The sequence below is a fragment of the Xenopus tropicalis genome, chromosome 8, assembly GCF_000004195.4.
Source record: "Xenopus tropicalis strain Nigerian chromosome 8, UCB_Xtro_10.0, whole genome shotgun sequence".
Classification (NCBI taxonomy): domain Eukaryota; kingdom Metazoa; phylum Chordata; class Amphibia; order Anura; family Pipidae; genus Xenopus; species Xenopus tropicalis.
In genome coordinates, this window is record NC_030684.2 from 9,625,679 (window position 1) to 9,637,664 (window position 11,986).

An 11,986-nucleotide genomic window follows, 5' to 3' on the forward strand; every position below is an offset into this window, starting at 1 on the left:
CTGGCTCTTATTGCCCTCTGTCAACCCTTGATGATGTCATTTTGTTAATGATGATGTCAGTTCTTGGGTTTTAAGGGAAGGGGGGGTTAGTAGTGGGTTATGGGTAACAGGGCTGAGGGTTAAAATAGGGTATCTGGCAGAGATGTTGGGCCAAACCAGCACAGAATTATAGGAGGCAGCTTTGATTTGTTGAATGAAACTGCAAATATCAGTCATTTATGACATCAGATATCTGATTGGTTGCTGTGGTGTATTAAATATATATATTTATAAAAAAAAATAAAAAAAAAATATATATATATATATAGGTCATAGATACTTGGAAAGTGCAACCCTAATTGTCTGTCTGTCACTGTGTCTGTCCCTTTCCCTTCTCTGCACTGCTGGTTCTGACTCCTGATACAACTTCCCAATACCCATTCATCCCTCATTCTCACTGGGTTTATAGTTATGTGTAACTGTCACTGTGTCTGTCCCTTTCCCTTCCCTGCACTGCTGGTTCTGACTCCTGATACAACTCCCCAATATCCATTCATTCCTCATTTTCACTGGGTTTATAGTTATGTGTAACTGTCACTGTGTCTGTCCCTTTCCCTTCCCTGCACTGCTGGTTCTGACTCCTGATACAACTCCCCATATCCATTCATTCCTCATTCTCACTGGGTTTATAGTTATGTGTAACTGTCACTGTGTCTGTCCCTTTCCCTTCCCTGCACTGCTGGTTCTGACTCCTGATACAACTCCCCAATATCCATTCATTCCTCATTCTCACTGGGTTTATAGTTATGTGTAACTGTCACTGTGTCTGTCCCTTTCCCTTCCCTGCACTGCTGGTTCTGACTCCTGATACAACTCCCCAATATCCATTCATTCCTCATTCTCACTGGGTTTATAGTTAATAAAGCAAACCCATATTCCCGGTGGGTCGGGGCAGTCGGTACCAAGCTGTAGGCGAGTATATGGGGCTGTGATTGAAATGCAATTTCCTACCTTATTTGATTTCCCACAGCGGCGACACCTTTGCTACTGACCTCTGCTTTGACTTATGGGTCTCGTTAGGATCTAGATGTGCTTTGCCTTTCAATTGGGCCGGCATATTACCCAACTAATTCAGTATTATGTGAGCAGCTTTCAATACTCCGGGGGCCCCTCGGGTCGTTCTTATCAGCAGTCTGACAGCCCCGATGCTTTAGTGCCGCGCCAGTATAATGAAAGTCACGCACAGCGCGGTGTTCGGAGTCGGACGTGAAGACAACACGATTTATTACCTGTAGTAAACAGTGATTTAAGCCCCCGGCGGGCAGACTGTTAGCGCCTCGGCATCTTTAAAGGCTTTAACCATAAAGGTGGGATCCAGGGGCTAATAAGGATTATTGGAATAGGTGAATCCCTTGCTGTTTGAAACAGTTTGTCCTTTAAAGGGTAAGTAAAGCCTGACCTAAAGTTACACTTTATGGCAAAGAATTGTTGGGCCAGTTCCCATGGCCAGCTGTTTTATGCTTTACAGGCTACACTTACCAGTGGGGATTGCTGATACCAGTGGGGATTGCTGATACCAGTGGGGATTGCGGATACCAGTGGGGATTGCGGATACCAGTGGGGATTGCGGACACCAGTGGGGATTGCGGACACCAGTGGGGGATTGCTGACACCAGTGGGGGATTGCTGACACCAGTGGGGGATTGCTGACACCAGTGGGGGATTGCTGACACTCACTAACTTACTTAGCGCAAAAAGAGATTCGGTAGGTGCAGTCGTATCCGGAATGTGGCCATGGAATCCCATAAAACAGACAAAAATAATGGAGCAAATACAGGGATTGTCCTTAAATACTCCCTTTACTTATTTAACTAACATCTAACATTTATACATACATACATACATGTTAGGTTTACCGTAAGTTGAACAAGATAGATAGGTAGATAGATAGATACAGAGAGATAGATAGATAGATAGATACAGAGAGATAGATAGATTGGCAGATATAGACAGATACAGAGAGATAGATAGATAGACAGATACAGAGAGATAGATAGTTAGACAGACATACAGATACAGATAGATAGATAGACAGATACAGATAGATAGATAGACAGATACAGATAGATAGATAGACAGATACAGATAGATAGATAGACAGATACAGATAGATAGATAGACAGATACAGACAGATAGATAGACAGATACAGACAGATAGATAGACAGACAGATAGATAGACAGATACAGATAGATAGACAGACAGACAGACAGATACAGAGAGATAGATAGATAGACAGATAGATACAGAGAGATAGATAGACAGACAGATACAGATAGATAGACAGACAGACAGATACAGAGAGATAGATAGATAGACAGACAGATACAGAGAGATAGACAGACAGACAGATACAGAGAGATAGATAGATAGACAGACAGATACAGAGAGATAGATAGATAGACAGACAGATACAGAGAGATAGATAGACAGAGAGATAGATAGACAGAGAGATAGATAGACAGAGAGATAGATAGACAGAGAGATAGATAGACAGAGAGATAGATAGACAGAGAGATAGACAGAGAGATAGATAGACAGACAGATAGATAGACAGACAGATAGATAGACAGACAGATAGACAGACAGATAGATAGACAGACAGATAGATAGACAGACAGATAGATAGACAGACAGATAGATAGACAGACAGATAGATAGACAGACAGATAGATAGACAGACAGATAGATAGACAGACAGATAGATAGACAGACAGATAGATAGACAGACAGATAGATAGACAGACAGACAGATAGATAGACAGACAGATACAGAGAGATAGATAGACAGACAGATACAGAGAGATAGATAGACAGACAGATACAGAGAGATAGATAGACAGACAGATACAGAGAGATAGATAGACAGACAGATACAGAGAGATAGATAGACAGACAGATACAGAGAGATAGATAGATAGACAGACAGATACAGAGAGATAGATAGACAGAGAGATAGATAGACAGAGAGATAGATAGACAGAGAGATAGATAGACAGAGAGATAGATAGACAGACAGATAGATAGACAGACAGATAGATAGACAGACAGATAGATAGACAGACAGATAGATAGACAGACAGATAGATAGACAGACAGATAGATAGACAGACAGATACAGAGAGATAGATAGACAGACAGATACAGAGAGATAGATAGACAGACAGATACAGAGAGATACAGAGAGATAGACGGATAGATAGATACAGATAGATAGACGGATAGATAGATACAGATAGATAGATGGATAGATAGATACAGATAGATAGACAGATACAGAGAGATAGATAGATAGACAGACAGACAGATACAGAGAGATAGATAGATAGATAGATAGATAGATACAGAGAGATAGATAGATAGATAGATAGATAGATAGATACAGAGAGATAGATAGATAGATAGATAGATAGATACAGAGAGATAGATAGATAGATAGACAGACAGACAGATACAGAGAGATAGATAGATAGATAGATAGATAGATAGATAGATACAGAGAGATAGATAGATAGATAGATAGATAGATAGATACAGAGAGATAGATAGATAGATAGATAGATACAGAGAGATAGATAGATAGATAGACAGACAGACAGATACAGAGAGATAGATAGATAGATAGATAGATAGATAGATAGATACAGAGAGATAGATAGATAGATAGATAGATACAGAGAGATAGATAGATAGATAGATAGATACAGAGAGATAGATAGATATACACACACCATATAATAACCTCAATTCACATAGTCCGTACCTATGGGTATAATGTTCATTGTGGGTTTATTATAAAGCAGGACTGGAGGGTACATGGGGCAGGCAGGAAGCAAGTACAGTCACATGACTACCCAGGAAGTACATTCTTCTACGCAAGCAGAAAAAAGTACTTTCCAACTTTCCTGCATTCATTGGCCGGCATCTCTAAGACTGACTGCCAGGCTCATTTCATTCCAATCCAGTCAGACTGTAATATTCTCTTTTCTGCTCGCAGTTCCCTCATTTGGAACGTTTTCGTTCCCAGCTCGGCCGGCAGAAATAATGAATATTTATATCTGTTAGACAGCGGTTCCAATTCCCGTAGAATATTCATGCCTTCGGCCGACCTCCGAGGTTAATACACGTTATTATTATTAGAACTCGTTTTTTCCCCCCCCCCAAGAAATGATACTTCATGTTCTCTTTTCTTTCCAGAATATTCTATGTGTCCCACGACTCCCAAGACTTAAAAATATTCAGTTACATCGCGCGGGACGGAGCCAGCAACTCCTTCAAGTGCAACGTCTTCAAGTCAAAGAAAAAGGTGGGGTAGAATTAGGCTTTCCTGATGGCTTTCTAGATGTTGGTTTTCTCCATGTGCCCCTCATCAGTCCATTTTTTTACCTCTCCCCCCATGGTGCTTGTGATAGAATAGAAACCTAGGTCTAGTAGACCCACCACCACCAAGGTAAAAGCTGGACTCCATGATAGCCTTGAACTTCAGGTGAATGGACCTGAGCGTTCAGGTGATGTAAGGTGTAAGCGTTCAGAGACATCTCCAGACCAGGCGTGTATAAGCAGCAGTCTGTTCTGCCTATGACTGTGCTAGGTGAGCATGAAACGCGTTGGAATGTATGGTTACATGTCACCATCTACTGATTAGACGGCTGGTTTGGAGGAATCTCTTTACGTTCCTGTCCTGTCTACTCTGGAAGCCAGCGGAGACAACCAAAAGGTCTTCTACAGAAGTGGTTCCTAAACTCAGCAGTTTGACCCTGGGACAGTAGCCTGGGGTGGGGGTTCCTCCATGAACCTCCATGAACCTCCATGATAGCCTTAAACTTCAGGTGAATGGACCTGAGCGTTCAGAGACCTCTCCAGACCAGGCGTGTATAAGCAGCAGTCTGTTCTGCCTATGACTGTGCTAGGTGAGCATGAAACACGTTGGAATGTATGGTTACATGTCACCATCTACTGGTTAGACAGCTGGATTGGAGGAATCTCTTTCCATTCCTGTCCTGTCTACTCTGGAAGCCAATGAAGGCAACCCAAAGGTCTTCTACAGAAGTGATTCCTAAACTCAGCAGTTGGGACCTGGGACAGTAGCCTGGGGTGGGGGTTCAGCTTGAAGACCAGACAGGGTGAGATTTGGGGACACTGCTCGTTTGCATTTCTAGATATCTATGAACATTGAACCTCCATGATAGCCTTGAACTTCAAGTGAATGGACCTGAGTGTTCAGCTGATATAAGGTGTAAGCCTTCAGAGACATCTCCAGACCAGGCGTGTATAAGCAGCAGTCTTTTCTGCCTATGACTGTGCTAGGTGACCATGAAACGTGTTGGAATGCATGTTTACATGTCACCGTCTACTGATTAGATGGCTGGTTTGGAGGAATCTCTTTACGTTCCGTTCCTGTCTACTCTGGAAGCCAGTGAAGAAGCGTTTCATGCTCGCCTAGCACAGTCATAGGAGTCAGAGGAATCTCTTTACGGTCCTGTCTACTCTGGAAGCCAATGAAGACAACCCAAAAGTCTTCTACGGAAGTGATTCCTAAACTCTGCAGCTGGGACAGTAGCCTGGGGTGGGGGTTCAGATTGAAGACCAGATAGGGTGAGATTTGGGGAGACTGCTCGTTTGCATTTCTAGATATCTCTGAACATTAAAGCTCCATGATAGCCTTGAACTTCAGGTGAATGGACCTGAGCAGCAGTCTGTTCTGCCTATGACTGTGCTAGGTGACCATGAAACACGTTGGAATGTACCGTATGTTTACATGTCACCATCTACTGATTAGACAGCTGGATTGGAGGAATCTCTTTCTGTTCCTGTCCTGTCTACTCTGGAAGCCAGTGGAGCCAACCCAAAGGTCTTCTACAGAAGTGATTCCTTAACTCAGCAGTTGGACCCTGGGACAGTAGCCTGGGGTGGGGGTTCAGATTGAAGACCAGATAGGGTGAGATTTGGGGAGACTGCTCGTTTGCATTTTTAGATATCTCTGAACATTGAACCTCCGTGATAGCCTTGAACTTCTAAATTCCAACATAGATTCCCATAATCCTGTTCTTTCAACATGAGTTCCCTATCCCAAAGCCAACAGCATTGCATGGCAATCATATGATGCAACTTGTGTGATTTTTTTGATGGCACCGTTGCAGTAGGAGGCAAAATGCAGATAGCTTTTTTTTAGTCCTCACTTATGGAGATGTTGGCGCAACTTTTTGCAGTTATTTTACTGTTGAATAACAGCAGTCAATGTCTTTATTTCTATATTTCAGAGCCAGGCAATGCAGATTGTGCGGACAGTCGGGCAAGCCTTTGAAGTGTGCCACAAAATGAGCCTGCAACATGCCCAGCAGAATGCGGATGGGCAGGCAGACGGTGCCAGCGACAAATCCCAAGAAGAAGCCAACTTGGAAGGTAGATATAGGCGGAGGTGCCCACCAAGCTCCGGGGGCTTCTGTAGCCTAGTCGAGTGTGACATCCACACCAGTGAGTGACGACACAATGATCTGCCAGGCATGGAAGTGTCAAATTGTTCATTGCTTGAGCGTTCCATGTTCTTCCAGTCCCTAGTCAGGGACAGCATTACCCTTGAATATGAGGACATCTGCCTGATTCCAAAGATCTGTCACCTTGTGGGGCAAATTAACATGCGAGGCACAAGGCCGGCTTGCTTAATCCCTATCTCTTTATCTTCCATGTGTTCCCTCATTAGGCCGCCAGTTGACAGGAGAGGAGAATAAAGACCCCGAAGAAGCAGACGCTGATCTCAAGAGGGTCGTCCTCCTTGATGAGAGGAACATCGAACGAGACTCCACGGTATCTGATTTAGGGATCCTGCAGTCGGTGCGAGCGGTAATGGAACGCGGTAGTCAGGTAGGATACGCCCCTGGAGAGACGGGGGCTTCCGTTGCTTTCCAAAAATGGTGGGATACTTTATCTATTGCTTCATCGCTTCCTTGGCATAAAGCTACGAGAGTAGTAGAGCTAATAGCATAGCGGAGGCAAAACACATAAATGGGATCTGAATCTCTAAACCAGTGATCCCCAACTAGTGGCTCGGGGGCAACATGTTGCTCCCCAACCCCTTTGATGTTGGCCTCAAACCAGGTGCTTATTTTTGAATTCCTGTACTACCAAACAGATCCTCCTGTAGGCTACATAGAATCCACATAGGGGCTACCAAATAGCCAATCACAGCCCAGGAACTTTTTTGATGCTTGTGTTTCTCCCCAACTCTTGGTTGGGAACCCCTTGATCTAATAGGACAAGATTAGTACGTAACAAATCTCTGAGCTCTGCCTCTTAGGAGGGGGCAGTCTAATGACAATGTGTACATTGCAGAGAAAGTCTGGGATTGGGGCTCCAGCTGATATATTCGGCCAGATAACCGTGTAATGAGTTGTTTCGTCTGCAGGACATTTCATGTAATATTATCCACAATGCAAGAGCTCACAATTATTCTCCATACGCTGGAGACGCCTGGTGGTGAATCGGTTTATGACAGCGAGGAACTCTCACTGCTCAGATTCTTTGTTTCTGCTCTGATTATTTAGAAGCATGTACTTAATGAATACTCACCATATGCCCAAAATGTGCCTATACCCTAATGTTTTTATTCTTGACTTTATCCATGTGCTCTGGTCTCTGGTATAAGGCCTTCCTGTGCCAGATTCTTGCAGTGACTGTGGGTTATAAAAAGCAACACGATGCATCTTTGACCAGCACTGAGATAGACCAGGAGATGGTTCCATAGAGGTGCCACTGAGATAGATAGGTCATGGGATGGTCCCATAGGGGCACCACTGAGAGATAAACTAGGAGATGGTTCCATAGAGGTACCACTGAGATTAACGGACCATGAGATGGTTCCATAGGGACACCACTGAGACAGGTCATTGGATGGTTCCATAGGGGCACCACTGAGATATATAGGTCATGGGATGGTTCCATAGGGGAACCACTGAGATAGACAGACCATGAGATGGTTCCATAGGGACACCACTGAGATAGATAGGCCATGGGATGGTTCCATAGGGGCACTACTGAGATGGATAGGCCATGGGATGGTTCCATAGGGGCACCACTGAGATAGATAGGCCATGGGATGGTTCCATAGGGGCACCACTGAGATAGATAGGCCATGGGATGGTCTGTGGTGGCTGTGTGCTGTTCTCACTCACCTTTGTTGTGTTTATCCAAGACATAGATAAGTGTCCCATAGGGGCACCACTGAGATAGATAGGCCATGGGATGGTTCCATAGGGGCACCATTGAGATAGATAGGCCATGGGATGGTTCCATAGGGGCACCATTGAGATAGATAGGCCATGGGATGGTTCCATAGGGGCACCATTGAGATAGATAGGCCATGGGATGGTTCCATAGGGGCACCATTGAGATAGATAGGCCATGGGATGGCTCCATAGGGGCACCATTGAGATATATAGGCCATGGGATGGTTCCATAGGGACCCATCTGAGATAAATAGGCCATGGGATGGTCCCATAGGGGCACCACTGAGATAGATAGGCCATGGGATGGTTCCATAGGGACACCTCTGAGATAGATAGGCCATGGGATTGTTCCATAGGGACACCTCTGAGATAGATAGGCCATGGGATGGTCCCATAGGGGCATCGCTGTCATGGGCCTTTGGATGGTTCTGTGGTTGCTGTGTGTGCTGTTCTCACTCACCTTTGTTGTGTTTATCCAGGACATAGATAAGTGTCCCATCCATTCTCCTGTATCCAACAAAGACCAGACTCCCGACTCGTCCTGCCCTATCTCTGCCCTTACTCCACTCGCTTCCCAGCATCGACTGCAACTCCTGCAACATCAGCTTCTGCAGCAACAGCAGCAAACGCAAGTGGCAGTAGCCCAGGTAGGTTGTCTCTCCCAAGAAAGTGTATTTGTTGGAGTTTCCTACCATAAAGCAAGGCAGGAGCCCTGCTGTAAAGCACATAAGCATATGAGTACCTGAAAGAGACATTTATTTTTTTGGTTGCTATAGGGGACAACCTAGGTGCAAATTTGCCCAGTCTTTATAAATGCCCCCCATTGTGTCGTACCCACAGCTCACCTCTAGGTGGCGTTAACAATCCAACTGTCCGTCCACTAAAACATTATATTTACCAAAAGTATTGTCTTCTCCCATAACCGACCAGGTTCAACTGCTCAAAGACCAACTTGCGGCAGAAACAGCGGCGCGGATAGAATCTCAGGCCCGGGTCCGGCAGTTGCTGTTGACCAATAGGGACCTGTTACAGCACATCTCTCTCCTGGTGCGACAGCTGAAAGAGCTGGAGCTGAGATCTGACTCCAAACAGCCAGGTGAGGAGCAGTTGGATGGTTCCTTTGAAGGACATGGAGACTGGAGATGGCTTTCAGGAGTCAGAATGAGCAGTGTAGAGACTGTACTGGACTATTTGACAATGTAACATCCCTTTATCTTCTACAGGTGATAGAAGATCGTTGCACAACCTGGCGATTGCGCAGTCCCTCTCGCTGAACCTAAAGAACCTGTACAACCTGGAGATCAACCTCCCGTGCACCTCCACTCCCGCGAGTCTTCAGAGTAACCCTGGCACTGCTCAGACCTTGAATGGCAACAACATCGGGGAGTCGTACCTCAACCTGCTGAACCTGGATCATCCATGCGCGGCCTCCGAGGAAGGCAACGGGGTCTCCTGCAGAAAGGTGGAAGGATCGGAGGTCATTGAGGTCATAGAAGATCACGGCAAGGGCATCAAGGCTGGAGATGGAAGGGCAGAATCAGAGGAGGCAAAGTAGGTTTATTTCAGTTCTAGTCATTAAGCAACATCATGGTTCCCAGAATGCCCTTGTATAAAGGCTTCCCTTGCCGGAACTTTATATAAAAAAAAAATTTACATTCCTGATGGGGAAATTGTTGGCTCCAGTGGCGTAACTATTGGCAGAACCTGTGACTGCCAGGTAGGAAAGGTGGCCCCTAAAAGTACCTGCAACTATGTCAGATCAATGGACATGGGAGGGGGGATTGTGGCAATGTGACATGGAGGGGTTCCATAAATATCTTTACAAGGGGACCCCAGAAAGTAAAGTGAGGCCACTGGGTGGCTCTGCTTCAATCTAAGGCAGACCCAGCAACTAGAGTTAGTTATCACTGCCCCCCATATTTAACCACTGATAAATAGGGATGCACCAAATCCACTTTTTTGGGTTTGGCCGAACCCTCCCTGACCATTAACTCTTTCCGAATGCTAATTAACATTTGCTAATAAGGATTCGGTTCGGCCGGGATCGTGGATTCGGCCGAAACCGAATCCTTCCAAAAAACCCTGGATTCACCCCAAATCCCAAACCAAATCTGGGATTCGGTGCATCCCCTACTGCAAGGGGTCAGTCAGCCAGTAAACGGCAACACCAAGGAGGACACAAGTGTTAAGGTGCCGATATGGGTCCCTTAGACAGATTCGGCAGCTAATCGGCCTGTGCATGGGCACTACCAACGGGCCTGCCCGACCGATATCTGGCCTGAAATCGTCCAGATCTCGATCGGGCAGGTTAAAAAAATCTAGTCTGATCGGGGGACTGCATCGGCTCGTTGATGCGGTCCCCGGACCGACTTTGCCTATACCCGTCGTTATAATTTGGCCAAACGATCGAATTAGCCTGGATTCTCCCGATATCGCCCACCCGTAGGTGGGGATATCGGGAGAAGATCCGCTCGCTTGGCGACTTCACCAAGCGAGCGGATCTGAAGGTTTATGGGCACCTTTATATATGTACATACAGATTGCCTCTTTAGTCCCCCAAATGCATTTAATCTGAGGAAGACGTGACTGTCCAGTAGTGGCTGTTTGTAGGGTGCAATAGAGCTACAAAGGTTCTGCTTCTGAGATGTTGTCCTGGGGTGTGATTGGTTCCTGTCTAATAAGTTTGTTTGTTTCTTCTTAGGCTTCTACAGTCCATTCCTAAACTGATCCCGCCGCCTCCCATTACTAAAAAGAGGTCCAGTAAGATCTTTTCGGGACCCATTCCGGAATCCACCTCTATGGAGAGCATAACGTTGACAACCCCGACCACCGTCAACCTGACCAGCTTTACTACCATCACCTCCTGTTCAATTACACCGTCCGAGTTCGCCCCCGAGGACATCAGTCCATCCTTTAAAAATGCGCACTTCCCATGCTTTGAGAACCCCGACCTCTCTCCCATCAAGGAGGCGTCCAATTTATCCTTCCATCGGGAAGTGGTGGACGAGAATGGGACCTTCCACTCAATCACCAGCAGCTACGACAACTTGGAGGACACCCCGACCATCTTACCCGATATCCAAGTCTTTAACGGTTCCGCCAAGCAGTTTGCCGCAGAGGGTACGTTGCCATTCTCCACCGCGCACGACACTTGTCTGCACATCAGTTTCTCTGAAGATGATCTCCCAGAAGTAGAGTCGGACATATCCATCCAAAAACAGTGGCGCCTCATCAAAAATGGCAACTGAAATGCTGGCTTTGTTCCAGAGGGTTGCCAGTGGAGACAACATCTACTCTGGTGTGTCCAAAGTTGCCCTAATATGCAGCATTCAAGATCTTTCCTCATTTGCCTCCATCTGCAGCTTTTAAGAACTTTCCAAAGTTGCCTCCATCTGCAGCATTCAAGAACCTTCCACAGTTGACTCCATCTGCAGCATTCAAGAACCTTCCACAGTTGACTCCATCTGCAGTATTCAAGAACCTTCCACTGTTACAGAATTCAAGAACTTTCCACTGTTGACTCCATCTGCAGCATTCAAGAACTTGGTTCCAACATCATGTTGGCTGCTCGCAATCCTATAGGGGATATGGATACCCCAGTGTTAGGCCGAGCGTTTATAAAGCTTCAACAATTTTTCAACACAGGTCTGAAGGTTGGGTTCTTTAGAAGACCTCAATGGACTGGGGCCTGAATTGGATATGGGGTCCAATGACAATCACCAGTT

The 11,986-nt window shown here is 45.6% G+C and overlaps 1 protein-coding gene across 1 annotated transcript in view; it reads left to right on the forward strand.

Annotated features, from left to right (window-relative positions):
- LOC100488020 (carboxyl-terminal PDZ ligand of neuronal nitric oxide synthase protein) overlaps positions 1 to 11,743 on the forward strand; it is a 72,506-nt gene extending 60,763 nt beyond the window's left edge. The window contains exons 5-11 of the mRNA XM_002941307.5: positions 4,237 to 4,345; positions 6,300 to 6,441; positions 6,740 to 6,900; positions 8,741 to 8,908; positions 9,192 to 9,357; positions 9,485 to 9,812; positions 10,963 to 11,743. Coding sequence (XP_002941353.1) covers positions 4,237 to 4,345; positions 6,300 to 6,441; positions 6,740 to 6,900; positions 8,741 to 8,908; positions 9,192 to 9,357; positions 9,485 to 9,812; positions 10,963 to 11,509 — 1,621 coding nt within the window. The 3' untranslated portion in view covers positions 11,510 to 11,743. The remainder of the gene's footprint in view (positions 1 to 4,236; positions 4,346 to 6,299; positions 6,442 to 6,739; positions 6,901 to 8,740; positions 8,909 to 9,191; positions 9,358 to 9,484; positions 9,813 to 10,962) is intronic.
- Positions 11,744 to 11,986: the final 243 nt, after the last annotated feature.